General features: G+C 44.6%; 1 protein-coding gene across 6 annotated transcripts in view; it reads left to right on the top strand.

Moving 5' to 3' along the window:
• The window catches only part of ADAMTS12 (ADAM metallopeptidase with thrombospondin type 1 motif 12), a 292,638-nt gene that overhangs the window by 152,158 nt on the left and 114,130 nt on the right, over positions 1-26,350 (top strand). For all 6 annotated transcript variants that reach the window (XM_044387013.3, XM_026506767.4, XM_048224412.2 and 3 more), the window contains 2 exons: positions 12,415-12,611; positions 13,315-13,398. In XM_044387013.3, the coding sequence (XP_044242948.2) occupies positions 12,415-12,611; positions 13,315-13,398 (281 nt within the window). The remainder of the gene's footprint in view (positions 1-12,414; positions 12,612-13,314; positions 13,399-26,350) is intronic.

The following is a 26,350-nucleotide window of genomic DNA, read 5'->3' as shown; positions in this document are numbered from 1 at the left end:
ATTGAATTCCTTTCACCTTTGCCGGAAATCAGTGAGGCATCTTCATGTGGGTCTGCCTCTGGGTTCTCTCTCCTGCTCCATTCATCTGTGTGTTTGTGCCTCCTAATTGAAGCTTTTTAAAAATGAAATTGACCTATCTGGAAAACAGGGTTAGTAATACCTGCTGTCCAACTGCTACGTGGTCGAGAGAGGCAACTATGATCGTGTAAGGTACACGTTCTTGTTGGGAAGAACGACTTCCGCTCTTTCCTCTTACATCCTTTCAGCTTATCTGGCTGACATTGTTCAATTTTCATATTCCTATGCTGGGAACCGTGCTGACTTACCGGTCAGTTGTGGACATGGGAAATGTTCACTTTATGGAGTCTTTACAGAAATAGTAACATTTTTACTTCCATCTGCAGCCCTTTTGCAGGCTCTCTGGGTTCACCCCACCATCCCAGGGTGTGTTGGTTTAGAAACACAAGATAAGCAAAGCGGAACACATCTGAAAATAGTTTCAGATGAGGCAGTTTGGAATTCCAGGCCATTGTGAGTTTGTGAAAAGCTGCACCATCCAGCTTCTCTCTGCACCTTTGTTCGTCTTGATCACCCCCACCTGCTCTCCGCTCTCCTCTTTCTCGTCACATTCTACCCACCCCGAAAATCTACCTTCCACCCCGAGAAGAAAGTCCATTCCATCTGCTCACTACACAGAGAGCACCCCAATGGAAGTAAATTTGATTTTCTTCATTTCTGTAATCTCAGGGCCTGGCCACTGCCTGGAAAATACAGCTGCTCATCGAATCCAGCTTTCCTTGATCTCTTTTCCCTCCAAACACTTCTCTGCACGCTGAGTGGCTTTTAATCATTTATTGTTTATATGATTCTCTGTTTCTGGCTGATGGTTTTTTTCCTCCTCCAGGAAATGAGAGAACATCTTGAGCTTAAGAACTATAATTTCTACTTTATCTTTCCCCAGAGAGGCTTGTGCAGGCCTGGCAGGTTTTGAATACATGCTCCATATCTTATGCCTAATTAACTATCACAGTTAAGTATGGGCCATTCCCGACTTATCATGGTTCAGCTTACAGTTTTTCCACTTTACGATAGTGTGAAAGCCGTATGCATTCAGTAGAAAGCATACTTCGAATTTTGAGTTTTGATCTTTTCCTGGGCTAAGATTCTCTGTCTCTCTCTGTCTCAATATGGGGGGACATTAGGGAGCCACAGCTCCCAGTCAGCCTCACCATCATGAGGGAGACAAGAGATATGCCTACAACCTTCTGTCCCCGCACGACCCTGCCGTTTTTCACTTTCGGTACAGTATTCAGTTTACATGAGATAGTCAAGGCTTTATTATAAAATAGGCTTCGTGTTAGATGATTTGGCCCGACTGTAGGTTCACATAAGTGCTCTGAGCATGTCGAAGGTAGGCTAGGCTAAGCGACGATGTTTGGTAGGTCAGGTGTATTAAATGTATTTCTGATTTAATGATATTTTCAACTTACAGTGGGTTTATTGAGACATAACCCCATTGTATGTCAAGGAAGATCTGTATACATATTGAATTTACTCCCCCATTTTTGAGAAGAGAAAATTCCAGAGTTTCTCCTTCTAAAGCTGGGAGGCCCAAAGCCACATCCAAGAGGAGAGTTACATTTGGGAGACGTATGACAGAGTTGCCTTCTTGGGCAAACAAGGAGTTAGGTGGAGGATTAGAGAGGAAAATTATATGCTTGAAACATAGTCCAACAAAACAAGCAGAGTTACAGAGAGCACATCTCAGGTTCCCGATATTAAGCCAAAAAGAGCTGCCTAGAAAACGCTAACAACCTCAAGAGGGCAGAAGTGGGCAGAGGCATAAAGGTTGAGCCAAGACGAGCTTGTCTTGCACTGATGGATGGATTGTAGCCCTAGGACAGGGGGAGAAAGTCACAGAGGGCAGGACCAGCCAGGCTGCAGTCAAGGGTCCTGGAAAGGTTCAGGGAAATGTTTTAACTTATGTTACTGCCAAACCGCGTTTCACTGCAATGTGTTGGAAAATGGAATTTCTGGCTAATTAAAATGTGAGTTTATTTAGAAAAGTCTTACTTTGACAGCTGTACTAGTTGAAATGTTAATGCCTTAATAAACATACTTCAGTGATTGTGAAATAGTGATTGGTGAGTGAGTCTCTTTAGGGACCTAAAGGTCACTCTGGGACTGGTTGACGTGGTGATAGAAAGTGAGAGGTTGAGTGGATCTGTGTTCCCCCCAACATCCACCATCTATCATGGAAGTTACTTTTTTTTCAATTTGTTTTTTAATTATGGTAAAATCGATATAAAATGAACCATTTTCCTTATTTTAAGGGTGCATTTCAGTGGCCTCATGCACATTCGCTTTGTTGTGCAGCCATCACCCCTACCCATTCGTCTCCAGAACTGTCTTCATCTTTCCGAACTGAAACTCTATACCAGTCAAGCAATAACTCCTCACACTCTCCCTCCCCTGGGAGCCCTTGGCAACCGCCATCCTGTTTCTGTCTGTACGAATCTGACTACTCCAGGTGCCTCATGTACGTGTAATCATACAGTCTTTGTCCTCTGGTGACTGGTTATTCCGCTTCGCATAACATCCTCAAGTTTCATTGATGTTGTAGCAGGTGTCAGGTGCTGAATATCATCCCATTGTACGTAGGGATATACACCGCATTTTGTTTATCTGCTCGTCTGTCAAAGGACAGGAAGTCACTTTTTATTTTTTTTTTTTAAGATTTATTTATTTATTTTAAAGAGAGAGTGAGAGCACGAGTGGAAGGGGCAGCGGGAGAGAGAGAGAGAGAAACCCAAATAGGCTGTGCTGAGCACAGAGCCTGAAGTGGGGCTTGATCTCACAACCTTGAGATCACCACCTGAGCCGAAACCGAGAGTCAGACCTTGAACTGATTGCACCACCAAGACGCCCAAAGAAGTCACCTTTTAGAATAAACCTAGGTGTCAGAACTATCTGATCTCTCTCTCTCTCCTTTAAAAAAATGGAAAAAATAATAGGTCAAATTACTCGCTTCTGAATGATGCTTCCTTGTCGTTTTGCTCTGGTGCGTGAGGAGCAAGATATAAGGCGAGGGCAGGGATGAGGCAGCCAGGCTGGCTAAAATCATGGCTCTCCCCAATCAGTGAAATTACATGAACATAACTGAATACAGCAGGAACTGCAGTTTTAACCTATTATAAACATCATATCTGTAGTTGCAGATAAGCTGAAGGAAAACAAAAGAACACTTAGCCCGACTCTGGTGTGTGGCCGGTGTGGGCTTGATGCTCCCCCACATTGTAATGTACTCCTTCCTTACAGCAATTCTGTGCGGCCGACTTTAGACAAATAATGAGACTCCGGATTAATAACCAAGCGTCTGGAGCTCTAAACAAGTTCTATGCAATAAAAATCTAATGCACAACACATGTAATTCTCAATTTTGTAGCAGCCAAGAATTAAAAAAAGAAACAGGTGAAGTTAATTTTAATAATTTTCTTAGCCCAAGATATTCAGAATATTATTTCAACACATATCAATGTAAGTTGTTTATGTGATAGCTTACATTCTTTTTTTTTTTCATACTAACTCTTTGAAGTCCAGAGTGTATTAAATCAAAACCACAATGAGATACCACCTCGCACTGGTCAGAATGGCTAAAATAAACAATACAAGAAACGACAGATTTGATGAGGATGCAGAGAAAGGGGATCCCTCTTACACTGTTGGTGGGAATGCAAATTGGAGCAGCCACCCTAGAAAACAGTATGAAGGTTTCTGAAAAAGTTAAAAATAGAGCTACCCTAGGACCCAGCAATTGCACTACTAAGTATTTATCCAAGGATATAAAAATAGTGATTCTAAGGGGCACCTGCTCCCCAGTGTTTATAGCAGCAATGTTCACAATAGCCAAATATTGAAAGAGCCTGGATGTCCACTGACAGATGAATGGACAAAGATAATGGACTATTACTTAGCCATCAGAAAGAATGAAATCTTGCCATTTGTAATGATGTAAATGGAACTAGAGAGTATTATGCTAAGTGGTACTTAAGAAACAAAACTGATGAACATAGGGAAAGGGAAGGAAAAATAAAATTAGATAAAATCAGAGAAGGAGGCAAACAATAAGAAACTCTTAACTATAGGGAGCAAATGGTTGCTGGAGGGGAGGTGGGAGGGGGAGGGGGTAACTGGGTGATGAGCCTCGAGGAGGGCACTTGATGTAATGAGCCCTGGGTGTGTCTGCAACTGATGAATCCCTAAATTCTATCTCTGAAATTAATAATATGCTATATGTTAACTAATTTGAATTTAAAGAAATAAAAATAAAAGAAATCCAGGGTATACTTGACACATACAGCACGTTTCAGGTACACTAGCGCCACCTGTGGCTGGTGGGCTATGTATTGTCGTGTGCTTCCCCGGACCACAGTGTTCTTTCCAGGGCCCGGGAAAGTGTGCTTATCCGGCTAAGTTCAGTGTTTCCGTTTATACGTCACGTATCTCTAGTTCCTTAATGGAAACGCTGGATCCTATTTTGAAAGCTCTTTGCCTTCACAGAAGAATGGCTGGGTGCTTACACAGAAGGAAAAATTCCTTTCTTTCCTCCTTAATCTTGCAGCTTCCCCCACCCTGGTCTCTTTGTCTTCCTTTGGAGAACCAGAAAATAAATGAATAGACACATTGCGTCAGATATCGCTCAATAATTATGTCGTTTACTGTGTGATTGCTGTTGCTAGGGAAGCACTGGAGATGGTTGGGGAGAATAGCCTCCGGGTACTTGGTTAAAAGGACAAACATTAACCAGAGAATTGGAGAAAATACTCAGAAAAATGCTGCTATTAAATTATAAATTGCGAAGAAAATAAAAGTCAAGGGCCTTCATCACATTTTTTAAGTTTATTTTTCCAACTTTAAAAGTAACATAGAAAACACAATAAAGCAGAGAAAAGAAAAAAATTACCCCGAATCCCACTTTCTGTAATGAATGAACTTCCAAGAAATTTGAGAGCTGGAATGGGGATGCCTTGTTACTTTGTGGGTTTCCCTCATCTGTTAGAGGCAAGAGAGCACCTTCCTTCAGAATAGCGGTTTCTTCAGGAAACAGAACTTGCCCAATTTCGATGTGCGCACACTTGTTGTTAGCATTCCGCTTCGGGGGTTGGGGATTGGAGGTGGGTAAATATGTCGAGAAAAATGTAGCAGTTGGAATGAATAAACAATGAAGATCAGATTAGACTCACTAGAATTCAAATACGTTTCTTTGTTTTATGTCATGCTCTATACACACTCCCGTCCCACAAATAAATAGGCAGTGAAGGAACCCGGATACTCATTCAGCAGACCCTGCATGTCTGATGACACCAGGCTCAGTGCTGAGTGTTGGGTTACACAGATGATTGAGACGCTGATCCAAGTTCTCCCTTATAAAGAAAGGCTTCCCCCTCAGGGGGGCGCTGTCCAGACCAGCAGGATGACCCAGGCAAAAGATTAAATGAAACACAGAGTTTGAGCTAAGAGAATTAAGTGGCAAATCCATTTATTTGCTACATTTGAGAATAGTTAAAATCCTGCCTTTGGTTCATAACAATGATAATCTCATCCTGACCTTTACTAGAGAAAAACAAATTGCAATCTCTCTTTTTGGCACTTGTCACAAGAGCAGAGCGGTCCATGATTGCAGCAGATACAATGTCCCCTAGGATTATAATTTATGTTTCCTGAGTTCCCCCTGCCTTGCATTACTTTGTCAAGTGTGTGATATACCAGAGGGCACTGTGTTCAGTGCCTTCAGTGACTTTAGACTATTTAGGAAGCAGATTCTTAAGATACACGGGGAAAAGCTACACTCTGTAGCATTTCCTACTTTACAAAAAAACCCCACATTTTCGTAAATTGAATACACTATTTAGTAAATAGAGTAGGACTGAATTTCACCGTGAAAAACAGCACAATAATATGGTAGACAAGAAACCCTTAGCCCTTACTTCCAATATGAGAAACTTTAAAATTCTGGACGAAAACCTTTTTTTAAAAATTGCCCCAAAATGTCGATAGTGGAGTGGACATGAACATGAGCAGAGCTCTGAGAGGTTAAAAAAACAAAACAAAACACAACAAAAGAGACAAGGGGGGGGGAAGATGGGAATGCAGACACCAGAAGTTCACCAAATGCTTAAGACGAAGATGCTGGCTTCCCTGGAGCTCTGAATTCTGGGTTAATTTAAGAGCGTGTGTAGGTGATCTGTTAAGAAGATCATACACAGGGCTCATGGCATTGTGTTCTGCAGGACACGAATGGGCATGTAGCCTTTCTGAACGTGCTGTTTCTGGAAGCCATTTGGGGTGGTCAGTCTTAGTCCAGCTATTTACTCAGTGGAGGTGTTAAAAGAGAACCATTTGCTTATTTACACTTAATCGACTTGCTGATCCGAGGAGCGGGATCAGATGCTACCACTTGGAGAGGAAAGCAACCCACCCCTTGAGAGTTACGGATGAGCAGAGATAATGCTTACAGACATGGAAGGAGTGATGAACTCATCATATCCTTCAGGATTCTATGTTTATGTGTGACAGAAAACCCTAACTAAGATGTATTGATTTGAAATATTGTTACTGAGTGCAAGGAACTCTTCTAGGTGCTGGGGATAGAAGGATGAACAAAACAGACAAAACAGCCCTCTTCCATTCTAGTTGAAAAATAGACTTTTATTTATCTCTCACATAAATGACATTTGGAGATAAGATGTCCAAGGCTGGCGTTGTCCTCCATAGTCATCAAGGACTCAGACTCCTGTTGCCTGTCTTCTAACCTGTTCTGTCTGTCTGGCTGCCATGTTCTTGTCCAGACCATCCACATTCAGGGCCACGAAGGAAGAAGAGGAAAAGAAGTCCCTGTGCCCTCCTTTTAAGCTCTATAAGTTACATGTGGTGTTTCCCCTTGTGTCCCATTGGTCAGAATTGAGCTGCAAGGGTGACTGAGAAATTTATTCTTGATTCTAGGAGGTCACGTGCCCAGCAAAAAAATCAAGAAGGAAGAGCCAATACTGGGACAACTGGAGGTCTGACACAGTCATAAAGGCAGGCACAAATTGCCTTAGACATGTTCAGTATTTGATATGATAGTTTTAGGGATTGGATACAAACCACAGAGCAGGAGCTTAGACAGATGGGAAAGGGACACTGAGCGGAGAGGGTCCCCACCTTAGGTTGCCCACTACCTTACAATGGCCTCGATCTGTTTGCATAGCACAGATTCATTTCTCCTCCCTGGATCAACAGTTGGCTGTAGGTCCTCTTTAGTATTAAGAAAAGCCTGCTAAGCAGTTGGGCTCATATTATTGAACACATACTGTGTTTGTAGGATTTGATCATCTTTAAAGTATTGCCAGCATAGGTAGATGAAGAGTTCCAGAGTGGGCCTTTTCTTGGAAGGTCCTGCTGAAGCCCAGGATCAGTCCTAGGTAATAGGTAACATGGTCTCATACTGGTCCATCATCCATCTCCCCACAGATAAAAGGGCTCCATTCTTCAAGAGCCCCCTCCCCTGTCTCCCCACTTTCTCAGTTGTTCTACTTAAGTCATATGTCTTTCTGATCCATTGAGATGTAAACCTTCATTAAGACCAGGGAGAACCCTGGGAAGAGAGCATAAGCTACTTGAAGAAACAGGTACCCTGCGTTTCTGTTCCCACTCTGTAGCTCCTGGAAAAGACGGCTTGTCCTTCATTTCTACAGATCATCTTAGAATGACAGATCCTTATTCTCTGAAGAAGCGTCAGCAGCATTTAACCTGAGTTTCTTCCTGAGCTAGGAATCCTTAAAAGCTGTATTTCCTAAGTGATGTGCCGACGAACATGAGGTATTAATGAGAGCTCTGAAAACAGCAGTCCCAAGGTCGAGAGAGCTTGGCAAGACTGGACTAAATTCCCTGCTTAGATTACAGTATAGCTAATTATTTACAAACTGGTGGAATTCTATATTCTATGAAAATGTAACTGTGCAGGAATAAAGTCTTTCTGAACACCTTCAGAAATGGAGAGCTCACCACCGAGGACCTAGAGGCTATGTGTAAGGCGCCTTTCATGGTGCCTTGGGTGAAGTGTGAAAGTCCCTCAGTTACTCACCATTTCCTTACTGAGCCAAGGAAGGCTGTCATTAGAGTTCTATCAATGTTTCAGCTTTTTGGGACTCATTATTCTACTTGATTATTTGAATTTTTGTTCTTTTCATCCTCTTCTGCCCCTAGCTGTCTCTTCCATACTGGTCTTCACTGTGAGAAATGCATCAGCACATTTATGTCAGAGCACGAGGAAGGGAAAGAAAGCGTGTGGGATTAGATCTCAAATCAGTGGAATTACTTGTCATTGTAAGTGTTAGTAATGAGTGAAACTGACAATGTGAAAGAAGACAATAACAGAGCGTATTGTTTTATAAGTTCTCATTCTGATTATTGGCTCTCTGGAGCGCTTTAAAAACCTCCCTTTCACCTGTACTTGATTTAATTATGTTGTTATTTTGGGAGGTTTCACATTTCCAAAATGATTCGTCATTTCCTTTCTCCTTTTTGACATGTTCTTAATGAAGCGAGGGCATTGTCAGCCGGGACCAGCTTGCCTTTGGGGAGCATAGATCGTTTTGATTTTTTCAGGTACTTATACTTTTTGTCCACACCCCTAAACCTGGGGAATACTTGCTTTTGACATCGCCTGGTTATTAACTCTTAGACTCATGTTGCTTCGCTTGTTTATCATTAAAGACAGACATCTTCCCTTAGCAGTGGCCAGTTTTGAGAAATGGATAGTCTGTTACCTAAGGACAAAAGTAGTTTTGTCTTCTTTTTACTGAAAATGAGCTTCGTGCCCGAGGCATTTCAAATCTACCCAAAGCTGGCCCGAGGGGATGGCACTTCTGGCAGCTTAAGTATTGCTGCTACTGACTCTGGCCGCCAACACTGACCTTCAGCTCGGTTGGGAACGGCAGCAGTGCTCTGGTCGTAAGTGTGTGACAGCGGCAAACTGCCGAGTTGTGTGGGCAGTGGAAGGTGTGTTTGTTCAGCTAGAACGACACCAGAGCTGAAAGGACCCTTAGAGATGGTGTCATCTGGTGGTTTAAAGCTCTGCCATGTGGAACCCTTTTCTGTGCCATCTGCCTCCTGTGCCTTGGGATTCTTTCTCTTCCTTCCTTTTTGCATAATCTTTGTCTGAAGAGAGGGTTCTGTTACTAAAATACATTTAAAAATTTTTTTGTTGTTTTTTTAAGTAATCTCTATGCCCAACATGGAGCTCGAACTCATGACCCACAGATCAAGAGTAGCATGCTCTATGGACTTAGCCAGCTAGATGTCTCTAAAATACATTTTAAAAGTAGGAGTTCATAGGCACCTGGGTGGCTCAGTTGGTTAAGCGTCTGCCTTCGGCTCAGGTCATGATCCTGGAGTCCCGGGATTGAGCCCGAGTCAGGCTCCCTGCTCAGCGGGGAATCCGCTTCTTCCCCTGCCTCTCACCCGCTCATGGTCTCTCTCTCTCTCTCTTGCTCTCTCTCAAATATTTTAAGTAAATAAAATTTAAAAAAACCCCATATTATTAAAAAAATAAAAGTAGGAGTTCAGTTCACTTTCCTCATTCCATGGGGGTGGGGTAGGGGTGGTGATGAGAACACTGCTCCAAGGTCATGGGACTTATAAGTGGCTCAGTGCAGAAGTGGTTCAGACCAGGCCCGTTGGGTTGGAGAGAGAAGAGTTGGCAATGGTGGGCCTGAATAGAAGCTTTCTAGGTCCTATCAAACTTAAGATGTTCTTCTTTTTTCCTGGTGCCATTTCTCCAGCCACCCACTCTGGGTCCAGGACATCTTCTCTCAGTAGCACATACCTGGATTAAACAAGAGAAGTGAGACATTGTTTCCAGAAAGCCGGTATCAAAAACTCACCTGTTACCTATGGAGCTTCTCCTAGACAAATTTCCTTCAAGCATTGCTTAGGGCTGGTAGCGACGGGTCAGCTGGTGTCTAGTCCAGCTTTGCCCCTAGGATGACCGTCTTGAGCTAATCCTTTCTACTTTAACGAAGGTTAAATGAGGTCATCAGGGTGGGGTCCTAATTCAACAGGATTGGTGGCCTTAGAAGAGGAAGAGAGAGAGACCAGTCCATGTGCACACAGGGAGGAAAATCCATGTGGGCAGACAGTGGGAGGGTGGCCATCTGCAGCCAGGAAGGGAGCCGGCTCTCGGGGCAGCCACTTGCCAGAGCCTGCACTTGCTGGTGTCCTGACCTTGGACTTACAGCGTCAAGGACTGTGAGAAAATAAATTTCTGTGATTCAAGCTATGGTATTTGTTACGGCAGCCTGAGCAGACTAAGACGGTCTGTGTGTGCTGGGGGGGTGACAGGCTCAGGGGAGCTTCTAGAATTGTTGGCATTTCACCTGCCCCTGAGGAACTGTCTGGATTGTCACCAGGCCTTGGAGATCAATGTGTAGGGCTGGCTTCTTGCACAGCCTAAAATTTTTTTAATAGAAGTGTTTCTTCTGTTAAGTCTGGGATGACATCATGAGGACCCCACAAAGTCAGCCTAGATATACATGACCCTGTCTTCCTGCTCGGTCCCATAGGACCCGGATTGAATTCCACCACCACTGCAAAGCCTCTGGCACCACCCGTAATAGAACAGGCGTCTTTCTCCTTGGGAATTATTTGAAACCCATGACATTTTCATTATCACGAGGTTCTGGCCTTTAGCAAGGGCTTAGTGTAGGTCTTGTTGAAAATCTTCGGTTGGCACGTGTCTTCACCAGACCGCATTCTCATTTCCACACTTCCTCCTGCCTGCATTTACTGAGGACCCACCTGTTTGTGGGAAAAATGGAAATAACTTCATAGGCTTTTAAAGTATCTTTTGTTTTTTTTTCTTAAACTCTGCTGCTTGATGTTGAGGAGATAAAAGGTGGAGGAGGAGGGGGGGTCAAGGCAGAGATGTGCGACAAGAAAGGACTGGGGGAAGCCGAGAGATCACCTTTATTCTACCAGCGTCGCCGTGTCAGCCGCCGGCCAGCACCTAACCATAGGCACCTGAGGCCTGAGCAGAAAGAGGGGTGCCCACAGCTGCAGCCAGCAGCACGGGGTCCTGCTTTAATGAATGGGCTACATATTGCAGGAAGCTGGTGGAAGCCTCTGCGAGGGGACCCCCACCGAGGGGGGTGGGTGATAAGCCTACAAAGTCAAGGGAGGGGGCTCAGGGAGAGCACTGAGCATCCCTGCAGCTTGGAAGAGGTTGGCTCCTCGGCCCTTCCAGAATGCAGGCCATACGTGGGCTCAAGGGTGGCTTGCTCCCTGGCTTGCACAGGGAGATTTGGAAACAGTCTGAAGCATTCCCATGAGCTTCGAAAAGAGGGTGACAGACAGGGGAGTAGGTGGTGTGTAGAGTTAGAACCCATTGAAAACATCTCTGGAGATTTCTTAGGAAAGGCATACTTGTCCATGCAAAGCAGGTGGAAAAAGGAAAATAGAAGGTTGTTCTCGCACAGACAGATGAGGGGTACTGATCTCATTTGCAAACCTTCACAAGACTTCCCTGCAAAGCTAACATAATCCTGGTTACTTTACCAAAGTACAGTTTTATTATTTTCAAGTAAAGCTCATAATAAGTGAATTTGAAATTATTTAGACTTAAGTCTCTCTCTCTCTCTCTCTCTTTTTTTTCTTTTGGTAACTACTCCTTGGAGTGTTCTGACTTCACATAGACAGTGAAACTGGGGAAGCAGGAAGGGTTACATAGCAAACAAGTGTATACACTCTCCCTTTGTACCTTCTGGAAGTATATGTAGCTTTTCCAGCTTACATGTTCTCCAGTTGTATGCATGCTTACTCGGAGGGAGACAATGAGGCGTCTATGAAAAACTCATGATTTTAGGGCATAGAATGGATCTTCTGGACCTTCTGGACCTTAATGGGCTGTGTGACTTTGGGGAAATTATTGAACCAGGCATTTTGAACATTAATTTTCACATGTGCAAAACAGAGATGGAAGTACGTCCCTCAAATGTTCATGAGGATAAACAACTTGGCATTTTAAAACCTAGTACACTGCTTTGCTCATAGTAGGCACTGAATAATTTAGAGGAGGAGGAGAAGAAAATGTTCCCAATTTTTATTATAACATCTTTTTAATAGTGAGGGACCTCTTTAATGATATAAGTAATAATTATTTCGAAGAAATACTTGGAACCTCCTATAAGAGGCAGATTTCAGCTCTCTTGGTCATAATCATTCAAATTGGTCCCATTTCAGACATGTATATAAGAACATTGAATTCCCACGTTGTTAAACATAAATTAAACTTATGGCCTTGCATCTTTAAAACATAGGTGAGTAATATATGAGAGATACATAGCATTAGCCCACGGTCTTCTGTTTAATGTTTAGATGGTCTTGCCACCTCCCAGAAGCTGGAACGACAACGAGAGAAGTGGGAGAGGAACCACTGGCCCGGCAGAGGCCTGTCTCGGCGTTCCATCAGCAAAGAGCGGTGGGTGGAGACGCTGGTGGTGGCCGACACGAAGATGATTGAGTATCACGGGAGCCACAGCGTGGAGTCCTATATCCTCACCATCATGAACATGGTATGTCAGACTGTGGGGCAGGGAGTGGCAGCTGGGGAACAGGTGTCAGCCTCCAAAAATAAAAGAGACCTTTTTTGTTCTTTTCATGCCATACCTAAGTGAGGAAGGATGGAGATTCAGGGCCAATTAGTCTGTCTCTTAAAAATGTATATCCTAGGGAAATTGGGAATTTAGCATATTTTTTCTACTAGTTATATCTCAATTGACTCAATCCTTTCCGTATGAGTTTGTTTCGCCAATTTATGTTAGCGCACAGATAAGTAAACTGAGGCAAAGAACTAGAACATGATTTCCTCAAAGTAGTTAGAATTCGACTAAAGTTAACAACGCCTGATTTCAGACTTCCCTTTTGCGTTCTTGATGTTTCCACCTTCCCAGAGAGAGTGTTAGTCCTGTCGAGGTGGGGAAAGATATTTGCCTCCGGAACTGATAATAAAAGAGAGAAAGACTCTGGGTCAGGGAAAGGGCCACAGAGAAGGAAGGCACCAATTCCTCAAACACACAGCCAGCCAGTCACCTTGGAAAGGTTGCCTTTAAGTACCATAATGTGGATTGGGCCAGGGACATCTCTCACTCTTCGTTGTAGTCTCCCCAGAATTCCTGATCTCTAAGACAACATTTATTTTAAGTGTATCACAATGCTATTTTCCACCGCCCCTGGCATTTATCATGTGAGCTAATGGTTTTCCATTTCTGACTCTAGGTCACTGGGTTGTTCCATAACCCAAGCATCGGCAATGCAATTCACATTGTTGTGGTTCGGCTCATTCTACTTGAAGAAGAAGAGGTAAGGGGTAGTTTCTCTCCACTCTTCTGACCTGTATCCTTACACTCCCTACCTCCTTTTTTCAGGACAGCTCTTGATGGACAAGAAAGGGGGCACCAGGAAGGTGTTTAGAAGCCCATCGAGAAGGAAAATGATATTTCTGTATTGTTTTCTTGGGAATTTTGTGCTGTCAAGTGGGAGATGGAGAAGTTTCTGAGATAGACATTGTTGGAACCACCTGGCCATCATTTCCTCTAGTAACACACAAGTTAGATTTACAGCAGTGACTGAGAATGTTCCACCATGAAGTAGTTGCGTGGTTTCAATAAAAGTTAGGAGGGACACGGAAATGTTGAACCCTTTATACTGTTTATTTACCTCTTGCATATTCATACATACCCTTCAACTCTGGACCGTCTTGTCTCTCTGTACTTTTGCCCCTGGAAACATCATCTGTTCTCAGAGACTCACTTGGCTTCTCCACGCTGGGACTCTCAGTTGCTACTTCAAACCCAGACCTCTCCCTTACGCTCCAGACTCCCGTCCAGTTGCCTCCTTGCCATCTCACCCTGGATGTGTCAGAGCCCACCCAAACTTGCAAACTCAGTAAGTCCACTGTGGCACTCTTGATTGCTCCGGGCCCGGATCATCTCAATTCTTCCTCCCCCCATGCTCCAACCTTCCGTGTTACCCACCTCGGTAACCACACACAAGCCTAGGGGTCATTCTTGAATCCTCCTTTTCTTGCTGTCCACATTCAACAGAAAGGCTCACAGCGCTACCTTCAAGATCATCTCAAGACCACCCGCTGTCCATCATCTCTACAGTCATTACGTTGCTCTAGGCCTTATTGTAATCTTGCTGCAGGGAACTCCCAAATGGTCTTCTTGTTTTAAGACTTGCCCTCCATAATCCTTTCTCTATGTACCAGTTAGACTGATAATCTTAAATGAAAATTGAGTCACTTCACTGCACAAAACTGTTGAATATCTTTCTGTTGTTTTTGGAACAAAATCAAAAATTTCTATGCCCTGCAGAGATTTTCATGATCATGCCTTCATCCCCTTTTCCAGTCTTTCCTTATGTCGCTCTCTGCCTTGTTTCCCACCCTTGAACTCCCTGGACTTCAGGTAGGTTCTGGAACACTCACAGCCCTCTTCAGCCTCATGGCTTGTGCGCTTATGGTTCCCAATGCCCGAAACACCCCTCCCTTGGCTCTGCTGTGGCTGGCACATTCTCTGGCACCTGCCAGACCTTTGTTTAACAAATGCTACCTCTCCAGCGAAGAGTGGAGACTCTCAGTGACCAGCCGACTTAAAGCCAACCCTACTTGCTGTTCTCCATCACGGAATAAAGTTTACTTCCTTTACCGGTACTCCTCCCACAGTTCGCTGCTGTTCTGTACATTAGTTTACTCTTCTCCTGCCTATCTTAGCCACCATCACAATGTGAATTCCTTCTTTATTCTTGACTGTATTCCCAGCCCCTAACACAGTGCCTGGGATGTGAATGAATGAAGTGACATTCAAGGAAGGAATGAACCAGCCAAGCTGGTGAAATGCCTTTGCAATCTACCGACCTCACCCAGCACCTGAAATATGTGAAGAATGGCCTCATTCAACTCTCGCTTGGCGAGACACTTGAGGCCAAAAGGCTCGAGGCAGGATTTACTATTTTCTGACCTCCACAATCAGAAGACTGAATAACAATAATATCTGGAGTCTGGATCCATTTTCCTTTTTCTCTCCCTACCATCCCCCACTTCCTGAATCACCCCAGCCATACTTTGGGTATCTGGGAATACTGATGGATGTATTATTTTTCTTCCTGTGAACCTTTTGTTATGAAAATTTTTCCAAAACTTGGAAACCAAGCAACACAAAAGCGATGTCATTTCAATGTCTAACATGACCTATCTGACTCTATGGGAATGCAATTTTGCCTAATTATTATGTGCTATTGAGTAGGTCCTAGACACAGTAAAGTTAGGTATTAACGTGTAGAAAACTGACAGGGTACAAATGGTTTTTGTCCAGAAAAGGTGAAAATAATTTGTGTCTAGCAGAGAACTCTAAAGGTTGCGGTTTTATTGGTCTGTGGACTAATTTTGTATCTAATTTAGCGGTCTGACTTCAGCATATTTTCTTTATACTTTCACCACCTATGGTAGCGTCACTTTCCTGTACCTGCCTTTGAACCAGCTTAGACATCTTGTCTATCTTCTTATTAATGAGTTAAGTACATCCATAACATGCTCACTGCATATTTATATGAGAATTACATTTTTAGCTTTGTAAAAGTTATACTTTGATACTTTGGAAGACAAATATCTGCTGTATAATGGTCTCTCCTACATGCATGCTTAGCTGCAGAATGTGTAGAAGGTTAGGCTTTCAGACAAAAAAAAAGCCAAGGAAAAACCTTTCCCCTTTGCAGTCCCTGTAATAGTGCTAGTCAGACTGTAACGTGCACCTTCCATGGATCAGGCGAGGGAAGGCTAGGCTGAGTTTTAGAGGGTGGGAAGGAATTAACTAGTGAGCAAGGACATTCCAGGTTGAGGGACCTGCACGGTCAGCGTGAGCTTGTAAACGAGCATCTTACACATAAGGACACATGACTGTGAACACATCACTGATAATGAACCCCCAAATGGGAGGCTGTGTAATCTAGCTGTGCACAGAGGGGACAGTGGACTATGCAGGAGGCAGGAGAGAGAATCGTGGGTCCCAAACTGCCCCCTCCATGCACAGCTGGTCATGTTGCTCACCTGGTCTCTGTGCTGACATCATTACTCTTCCAGGTGTGGAAGCCAGCGATCCAGAGACATCCATGACACGTCCCTCTCCCACCCCTCATATCCAGTCCATCATTAGGTGTTGCCAATTTTGCCTGACCATCTGCATTTCTATCACTTAAATTCAAGATCGAGTCCTCTCTTTCCTGGGCTACAGTTGTGTTTAATCTGTTCTGTTTGGATTCCTTTCAATCTCGTTTTCTCATTGCAGCCAGGATGATCTCAAAATGGTAATCCAATCATCCCCACCCCCCTGGCACCCAGCTCCCACCCCTGGTTTAAACCCATCCAGTGCTTTTCTTTTTTTTTTTTTTTTATGTTTTTTTATTATATTATGTTAGTCACCATACAGTACATCCCTGGTTTCTGATGTAAAGTTCAATGATTCATTAGTTGTGTATAACACCCAGTGCACCATGCAATACGTGCCCTCCTTACTACCCATCACCAGCCTATCCCATTCCCCCACCCCCCTCCCCTCTGAAGCCCTCAGTTTGTTTCTCTGAGTCCATAGTCTCTCATGCTTCATTCCCCCTTCTGATTACCCCCCTTTCTTTATCCCTTTCTTCCCCTACCGATCTTCCTAGTTCTTATGTTCCATAGATGAGAGAAACCATATGATAATTGTCTTTCTCTGCTTGACTTACTTCACTTAGCATTATCTCCTCCAGTACCATCCATGCTGCAGCAAATGTTGAGAAATTGTTCTTTTTGATAGCTGAGTAATATTCCATTGTATATATGGACCACAACTTCTTAAGCCAGTCGTCTGTTGAAGGGCATTTCCATCCAGTGCTTTTCTAATTCCCTCTCTCATCTCCTACCGTGCCCCTCTTGCCTTTGGGATAGAGCAGTAGTCTTCTCCTAATGGTGTCCCCTGCCACTGGTCTTGTTGTTGCCTGGACTGTCTTCCTTCTTGTCTTCACTTAGTTGACACCTTAATCCTTCAGATACCAGCTCAGTTCAGGGTCAGTTCACTGGGGGAGGCTTCCCCCACCTTCATGCCAGCAAGATTCTAGCACGTACGTTCACAATGCTGTGCATTTCTCCTTCACAGCACATATCACAGTTATAATTTCACATCTGTTTGTTTGATGTGCTTCCCTTCATTAGTATATAAGATTGAAGGCAGAGGCTGGGTCTGCAACCATCTAGCCTTATTGGTATATAATAGATAAGGGAAAGAGTGAGCAGGTGAAGTCAGCAAAGGGCGAAGATGAGGGTCAGCATTGGCCGCGGTCATGACAAGACTTGATAAGGGATAGAGCTCATATAAAGGGATGTGGATCTAATTCTAGGGGATCCTCTGGGTGGTTCCAAACTGAGGGATGAAATGGAGAGAAAGGCACTAGAGAGATGGTTCTAGGGCTCCGTGCAAAGTGATATGAGGTGGGAATGCTGAGGCTGGCCTCTTCCGTAATGCCTTTCTACAACTCCCGTCTTTCTGATTCGAGTCACATCTGACAGCTGACATCATTTTGGACTTCCTTTCCTGTAGTGGGTCCAAGAGAATTTGTGGTTAATACATAAAGTAAAGTTTTTGTTTGCTAGTCACTGCTAGGTAAAAACCATTATGGATTTTCATCACGTTTTGAGAATAAGCCAGGATAATGGGATATGATACTCAACTTGGCGCACCTGGAGGCTTCCTCAAAGACTAGGTGGTCATGTTTCAGACCAGTGAATACTGAGGTACCCAAAACCAGGTGCTGCAAAGACATGTCAGGCATATTGAGACATCGTGGGCCACGAAATCAAAGAGCAGCTTCAGGTAGGAGGCAGTGTGCTCTCGTTCCTATCCTGCCTCCCTCCAGCCCTGAATCAAGTTCTCATTTTCCTCTTATGACCCTAATCCTATCCTTTGAACTTTTCATTCTCCCTCAAAGACTTGGACACAGACTTGGCCTCAAGCGCTTTCTGCGTTAGACCAATTCGATGGCCTCCCCATTCCCCTTTTGGGCCAGAGGTTAAGGATAGGATTACTCTCCTCCTTCCAGCTCTTGTAAGCAGTTGACATCAGGGAGAGTACCAGCTTTATCATTAGTCCCTCCCCTTTCAAGCTATAGGAACTTTGGTAGGTTATTTGACCTGTTTGTGCCTCCATTTCTTCATTTTGTAAAATGGGGATAATTCTATCTACTTCCCAGGGTTACCGTGAGAATCAGACATGTGAATTCCTGCATTAGTTAGGGTAGTATCTGGCTCGTAGAAACCAGTGGGTAAATGTTACTGGTTAGCGTAATCCTTCTTCTCATAATCACTTAGTCCCACCACAACCCTGTAAACTTGTTGCCATGATGCTCCTTTCACAGAACTGTGCAGAATTGTTAAAGGAAAATAGAAAATAGGAAGGACAAGGTTAGGATTCTAAGCTGGAGACTTCTTTTAAGAACAGGATAGAGTAAAAACAGGGATGGGAGTGAGTTAGGATCAGGCCAGATGGATCCCAGTCTCTGCGCTGTCCAGGGTCGGATCCTGAGGGCATCAGGCTGGCTTGAAGGAGCAGCAGGGCCGGCAGGCGGAAAGATGGTGACTGTTTTCACAGAGGATGAATTTCCCTCTTGGGCTCGGAGTGATTTAATGTTGGGTTCCCTTTTGCGAGACTCTGGAGTTAAAAGCCTGTTAGCTTTGGGAATTCAAGGTGGTGATTTCCCCTGCCCCTAGGAGGATTTTTAGGTCTGTAATAACCTATGTAATTATAGCTCTTTCAGGATAAATGTCAAAAATATTGGCAAAGAATTTGTACACTCACCACTTTTTTAAAATCAAGAATCTTTTCCTCTGATAGATGAGTTATTCCTTAGTTTTCACATAAAACTTTGTACTGTTTTCTCTTCTCTGTCCAATCTCTTTTTTTCTCGGGAACCTAAGCCTGGCTGGCAGAGAATAATCAGGTTATGCACTGAACCCCAAGCTGCTACTAGCAATTCCCAAGGAAATCGATACAGGAATTTTTTCATTATAAAGGGAGCTTACCCAGAGAGAACAATTAATAGCAAAAGCCGTATTTTGCAAAATCATTTCTCATCTCCCATGTAGGGCTGTTTGAGATGTTGCTAATTTCCTAGAGGTCTTCTTTGTGTCCTTCGGTATCACGGACCCAAATGAGTTGGGAAGGGGAAGTGGAGAGTGAATTGGACTCACTTGAGAAAATGAGAAAAAGAACAAAAATGGAAAGCTATTTTTGGGGGGTGAAATCAGTGTGGATGGGGGTTTGTCTTGATAAACTCAAATAATTAACGAGGGTGCTTTCTGGAACACATGTAGTCTGAGTCTCCCCGTATTCAGTGAGCCAGCATGACCTCCCTAAATTTCTTGGCAACTCGGGCATGCTCAGGGCATGTAGTATTGAGGCAGAGCTAATTAACGCTTCTCAAGTCTTCTGTGATCGAGTGCATTCAAGAAACTAAACGAGGGTTTCCTGGACTAACCTTTTATGAGACCTGGAGATGAAGAGGCCAAGGGGGTGCAGAAAAATTGTGCTCACTTAAGACCTCCTGGCAGAATCATGACATTTAGTAGAAAAGTAGTGAGGTATCCTGATGACCCTGTCACTGAACTTGTGTTAAATCCCACGTATTGTGGATAGAAGTTCTACATAGGGGCAAGATACCCAGCCACAAATGATCAGCAGCTTAGTTCATTGTGCACTTGTTTTGTAAAAAAAAAAGAAAAGAAAGAAAGACAAAAGCAGTGGGAAGAAAACCAGCAAGATTTTGAGGGGAGCCTTCAGGTCCTAACATTTTTTTTTCTCTTCAGTGACTAACCTCCAGGTTATCCCAGAATTGCCCTTGTAGGAGTGATGGAATGTCGAAGAATAATCCCATTTGTTGCCGTCTGCTTTTCAGCTCCTTTCCTCTCCTTCACTCCCTCTGCCAGTCGTCCCACTGCTAGCTTATCTCGACAACCTCGCTGACCCAGCCCGTGTGTGTAGACGGTTCAGCCTCGACCTAGCTCTTCTGACTCCTGGGTCTCTGTTCTCCCTTCTCGTCTTCATCGTGGTCAAGAGCTGGGAAGGGTGGTAGGTTCTGTTCCGCCTGCAAGCTCACCATGCTTCCCTGGATGCGATGCTAGGAGAGGACGTGAGCCTTCCGGGCAGGGATGGAGGACTTTCTTCCTCACAGCACACACGCCGCTCGAGCTTCATGTCTGCAGCTGCCCCTCTTGTCCCCCACCGGGGTGACAGGGGCAGCCCACGTGGATGCTGGGATCAAGCGGGCTTGATCGTGGCTGAGGAGTGCCAACATCAGGAAACATCAGCCCTTCAGAGGGGCTTGTGAGCAAACTTGTCAGCTTGTGCCCTGGGGGGAGCCATTGTCCTTTTCTCCCCCCTGGACAGCAAAGAAATCTGTCCTCTTCCCTGGAGGGGAACACTGCATCTGTACTCCCAGTCTGTTTCTACACAACGTCCTTGGAAAGAGACAAAAGCTGTCGGTGCCTTTGCTCAGATCATGTGGAGAAACACCTCCCAGCAGTTCCTACCGCAGTCACCAGAATTATTATTACAGATGCCGGTTGCTCTGTTCTTACGCCTTTGACCCCTTAGCTTCCGCTTCTCTAACCTGCAGGAGGTCTTGCCTCCTCACTGACTCACCACGAAACCTTGTCCCCGTGGGAGCTGTGCTTTTGTCCAGCACAGTGGGTGTATTCTTCACCCTTCTCCAGTCCTGGGGGGTGGTTGTGCGGCCTCAGTGTGGTGTGTATACCTGCTGTTAGGGCAGTGCCTGACATGAGCAGGCGAGTAAACCTCTGTTCTTGCTCTGAAAGAGCTAAGGAGGAAAACAGGCGTGCAGTTTGATAATTCTAACCCAGGCAGCAAGTGCCATGCGTCAGGTGGGCACAAGAGAAACTAGAGGGAACCTAATCCAGAATGAGGTCAGGGAAGGCTTCCTGGAAATGCTCAGATTGAGTCTTAAAGGATGGATGCAGAACAGGTTGAAGGGGTAAGAGAGGGGAGAAAGGCATTCTAGGTAGAGGAGCAGCTCGAAGAAAGCAAGCTAAAGGGGCGCCTCGGTGGCTCAGTCGGTTAAGGGTCTGACTCTTGGTTTCTGCTCAGGTCACAATCTTAGGATTGTGAGATGGAGCCCCATATTGGGCTCTGTGTGCAGCAGGAGTCTGCTTGAGATTCTCTCCCTTTCTTTCTCCTTCCCCTTCTGCCCCTATCCCCATTCTCTCTCTCTAAAATGAAGAAAATATTAAAAAAAAAGAAGAAGAAGAAGAAAAGAAACAAGGTAAAAAGAGCATGGTCTATGGCATGTGGGCAGGGGGTGCGGGTAATATCAGCCGTTTGAATGTTGCTGGAGCGTAAACTGTGAGGTTGCAGATGAAGGGAGAGCTTCCTGAAGGTCAGACTTTGAAGGGTCTTGAGCTGCGGGTCATGATACGGGTAGAGTTTGGTTCTCACCAGATCAGCCCGGGAACAGCACAGAGATGGATTTAAGAACAAGGAAGAAGGGAGAACCATTATGAGATGATGCAGGTGTAAACTCAGGCACGAAATGATGAGTTTCAGCTCGGGCAGCAGGGAGTAAAGCGGGAGGGGAGGCCGACTTAGCAGCACGTGGGGACAGATGGGGATGCAGGATGTGGGGAGAGAAGACCAACTGGAGAGACATCCTGGTGTTTCTAGATGAAACCGCTAAGCCGACGGTGCTTCAAGCAAGAGGAACCAGGAAGAGTAGCAGGTTAATACTGTGGGGGCAGGATTTGGGGGATGCTGAGCTGGGGGCTCCTCTGGTGCTATTTAGAGGGTGCCCATCAGGAGGCTTGCGTGCACGAGTCTGCACTCTCGGAGAGGTTTGGGGTGAGATACAGATTTGAGAGCCAGCAGCACATTGACGATTTCCCCAAATCTGACTGCGATTGAGAGTGAACTAAGCAATGAGCCAAAAGAAGGGCAGAAGAGCCTGTAGCGGAGCCTGAGAAGTGGTCAGAGACCAGGAGGAGGACGAAGAACTGGGTGTCTTGCAAGTGGAGGGTCTCTTCCTGTGTTTGTCTCCTCCCGAGGGGTGGGAGTGTGACCTGGGGGAGTAGAAATAAGCAATAATCATCCACTGGCTAACTGCTGAATCATTCCAGTTATTCAAGCAATATGTTTAGAGAAGTCTTCAACAGTCTGGAAACCACTAGTCCCGGACTAGTAGCTGCAAACCAACACCTGCTGTGTGACTTGGCTAAGGTTGTGCCCCTCTCTGGCCTGGATTTCCTCACTGTTGAAGTGAGGAGAGTGGAAGCATGAAACCTCAGGCCCTTCGGGGAAATGGGCTCTGAGTGGTGATGGGAAAACTGGAGGCAGAGTCTGTGCTGCAACATCTGCTAAAGGACCCTGCTTTCCCCAGGACGGTGAAGAGCTGTCCTTGCTGACGCTGACTTTGGCTCAGGTACTGGGGAGAGTGGAAGTTTGTAAACATTCACTTTTCTTTAGACAAACATTCATGGATTGGTATGTAAGGCTTACAAAATGGTGAGTCCAGTCAATATTGAAGCAAAAATCGAGCTTTTCTGATCCGGTGGTATCCCATCTTGAGCTGTGTGCCCCCACCAGGGACTTCGTGAGTCAAAGGAGAACATTCTAAGACAGGGTCCCTCTGCTTCTGCCTGTGTGGTCACCTTAACTCTACTCAGTTTGTATATTTATGGCTACTTGGACAGGGAACTTAATTGACCCTTTGTGTGGATATGTGAGTGTGTGAGTGTGTGGGCTCTTCCTGCCCACTGTCACCCATTGAAAGTTTCCCTTTGATTCAAAACTGTGGAATTTCACAAAAAATTAAGTAGTAAGTAACCCACATAGAATCATACTGAAAAGTGTATTACATGACTTTCTATTGCAACCCTTGAGCTTTAATTCAGACTAGTTATTATTTTTAAGATATTTTAAAAATATTTTTTGTTTTGAAATAATTATAGATTCACAAGCAATTGGAAGAAATAGTGTAAGGAATTCCCTTATGTCCTTCACCCATCTTCTCCTAGTGATAACGTCTGGCATAACTGCAGTGCAAGATCCTAACCGAAAAGTTAATATTTGTACAAACCCTTACCATATTCAGATTTCATCAGTTTTACCAGCACTGATTGGTGTGTGTGCGTGTATGTGTGTGTGTGTCTCTGTGTGTGTACATTTCATTCTATGGAGTTTTAACACATGTAGATTTATGTGACTATTGCTATAATATAGAACGGTTTCATCACCAAGTCTCCACATGCTACCCTTTTGTACCTCCCTTCTGCCTACCACCCTAACCCTTGGAAAGCTCTAGTCTGTTCTCTATGTCCATAACTATGTCATTTCCAGAATGTCATACAAGTGGAATCATAGAGTATGTGACCTCTTGAGATTGGATTTTTTCATTCAGCATAATTCCCTCAAGATATACCCAAATTGTGTGTCTTCAAGCATTTGTTCCATTTTATTTTGTTTTATTTTACTTAACTTTATTTTATTTTATTTTAGAAAGAGGGAAAGAGTACAAGCCAGGGGAGGGGCAGAAGGAGAAGGAGAATCAGGCTCCCCACTGAGCAGGGAGTCCAGTGCGGGCTTTGATCCCAGGACCCAAAGATCATGGCCCAAGCCGAAGGCAGACATCTAACCGACTGAGCCACCCAGGCCCCCCCCCCCCCCGCCCCCGTTCCGTATTTGAAAGAAACTGTCAAGCTGCTGTCTGCAGTGGCTGTACTTCTTTCTGTCCTCACCAGCAGTGCTCCCGGAGCCCAGCTTCAGCACGTCCACCCTCCCCCTGTTTGGGTGCTGCTGCTGTCTTTCGTTGCCTTTGCTCTGATTGGTCTGTAGTAATAGCTCATGGCGGTCTTGACTTGCAATTCTCGGAGGGCGAAGGGTGTTGAGTGTGTCTTCACGTGCTTATTTGTCATCTGCACGTACTCTGCGGTGAGATGAAACTTGGTGTTTGCTTATTTTCTCGTTGTTTTTGTTGAGTTTTGAGACATCTTTATGTATTCTGGGTCCGAGTCCTTTGTCTTACAAAGATTTCCCTCCACTCCAGAGCTCATCTTTTCATTGTCTTTTAGGGTTTCTCTCAGAGGAAAAGTTTTTAATTTTGAATGGGGTCCAATTTTTCAGGTTCCTCTTGTATGGATTGTGTCAAGTCTGTGAACTCTTTGTCTAGCCCCAGGTCCTCAAGATTTTCTCTTATGATTTTTTTTCCTAAAAGTTTTATAGTTGTACATTTTATATTTAAGTCTATGATCCATTCTGGGTCAGTATTTGTGTAAGGTGTGAAGTTCAGATTGAGGCTCCTGTCTTTCATCAGCATTTGGTAATTTTCCCAATACAGATCTTGCACCTGTTCTGTTAGACTTATGCCTAAGGATTTCTTTTTCTTTGGAATATTTCTAGATGGTATTATTTTTTAATTCATGAATATTCTCTCAGTGACCTCCTCGCTCATACACACAAAATAACAAAAGCCCGCAACCAAACAAAGAAGAAAGGTAGGGTTGAAAACGGACCTCAAAGCAATCGAATCGCAGTTGATGCTTTGTTTGCCAAGCCGCCCTCCTGTGTGGAGGAGCTGTAACTAAGGCGGGCTCCGCATGAGGCTGGCTACCCGCTGGAGGCACGCTGCACCCAGGAGCCCTTGTTCTTGGAGCCTTTGATTCAATATCTGACCCGAATCACCTTCAGCTAGATTTTCACTTCTCTGAGGTTTAATTCCTTCTTATTATAAAATGAAAATAGCAATGCTTTCTTTGGAAATAATGCCAAGAAGATGCAATTAAATTAAATGAAAGAATATATGTGAAAGTATCTGGCACATAGTAAATAATCAAGAAATATTTCCTTCCTATCCCTTCCTTCCTCGCTCCCTTTTTATTTATTTCTCTTTCGTTCCTTTCCCTTCCTTTCTCTTTCCTTCTATTCCTGCTTTATGCTCCTTGCCAGTTCTTCATGGTGGGCAGGGGCCGTTGGCTCTGGCAGGGCTGCTACTCTAACTGCGGCTTGACGAGATGAACAGGAGGCCGACCCCTGTGGCCAGCTTGTCCCCCCACGACTCCACCTCCTCCTCCGCCATCCAGCAGAACAGTGAGGATTAGTACATAGTGAAGTCTGCTGCTTCTATATAAATTCATAACGCTCAGCAGTTCAGTGAGTTTTAAGTAGTGATGATGAACCACCTTTCGCTGTTTTTGTGAAAGGCAGGTGGTCTGTGGTGGTTCATTAACATGCACGAGGGGACCTGGAAGTGCCTATAACAGGCAACTGAAGCCTCTCAGGTCTTGTTTGTTTGGGGTGTGGGCCTTAGAGAAATACAGAATGGTACAGAAGCAAGTTTATAGTTCCACGTAGGGATTGTCCTGAATACCTTGGACAGAGCCAGAGTGATAGACTCAGATTCGAGTGGGCCAATGGAGGTTGTCATTCTCCAGCCAGAACCCACCCTGTATGAGGGACAGCTCCATATAGAGCCCCAAAGAAATGGGGCAAGTGAAAGGAATGTCTCCTTTAGAAATTCAAATGTAACTGGAGTCCCCGTAGAGCTGATTATCCCGCCCCCTCCTTTTGACAAGTGTTCATCCAGTTCACTTGGAACAGGTCCTCTCCTCCCATCCCCAGTAGTACCTTTGGGCCAAGTGGGCGACTCAGGAGCCCCGGGAGGTGCAGGCTGGGGGGTCCACTGTGGCATCCTGTGGTCAGACAGCCAGGGATCCTACTAGTTAGAAGCCCGGACAGATTATGTCACCCTCTGCCCTTCATCCACAGATGTGAGACCCAAATGGAAACCATGGCAAGGCAACGTCGAGTGCAACCCCAGCCTTGTAGTTCTCATGCAAGGGAGAAGCTTGTTGTTGAAAATCTTTTTTTTTTTTTTCCATTAGAAATAAAAATGCCTCTTTAGAATTGTATTGGCTTAGGAAGCAGAGAGCTGCCAGAGATGGAACTTCACACAGCTCTCGGTCTTGGCCAATGTATTTTTAGTTTTTCTTCAAGGGCTACCTCTTCCAGTGATAATTTCTGTCCTGCACTTCTGTCCTCCAGGGTCTTTTAATAAAAGTCATGAGGGTAATGGTGTTGAGAGCAGGGAGTAAGTTGGCCTCTGCTAAACTCCGACCAAGTAGATGTCTGAGGTGCCCACGCAGAGCTCGTCCCCCTCGGCTGCTTCCGAGGACTTGCGTAACGAGCCTTAAGCACAGGAAACTCAGCTGTGCCCATCTCTTCCT

The sequence above is a fragment of the Ursus arctos genome, unplaced genomic scaffold (assembly GCF_023065955.2).
Source record: "Ursus arctos isolate Adak ecotype North America unplaced genomic scaffold, UrsArc2.0 scaffold_15, whole genome shotgun sequence".
Classification (NCBI taxonomy): Eukaryota; Metazoa; Chordata; class Mammalia; order Carnivora; family Ursidae; genus Ursus; species Ursus arctos.
This window is presented reverse-complemented; position numbering and strand designations above follow the sequence as displayed.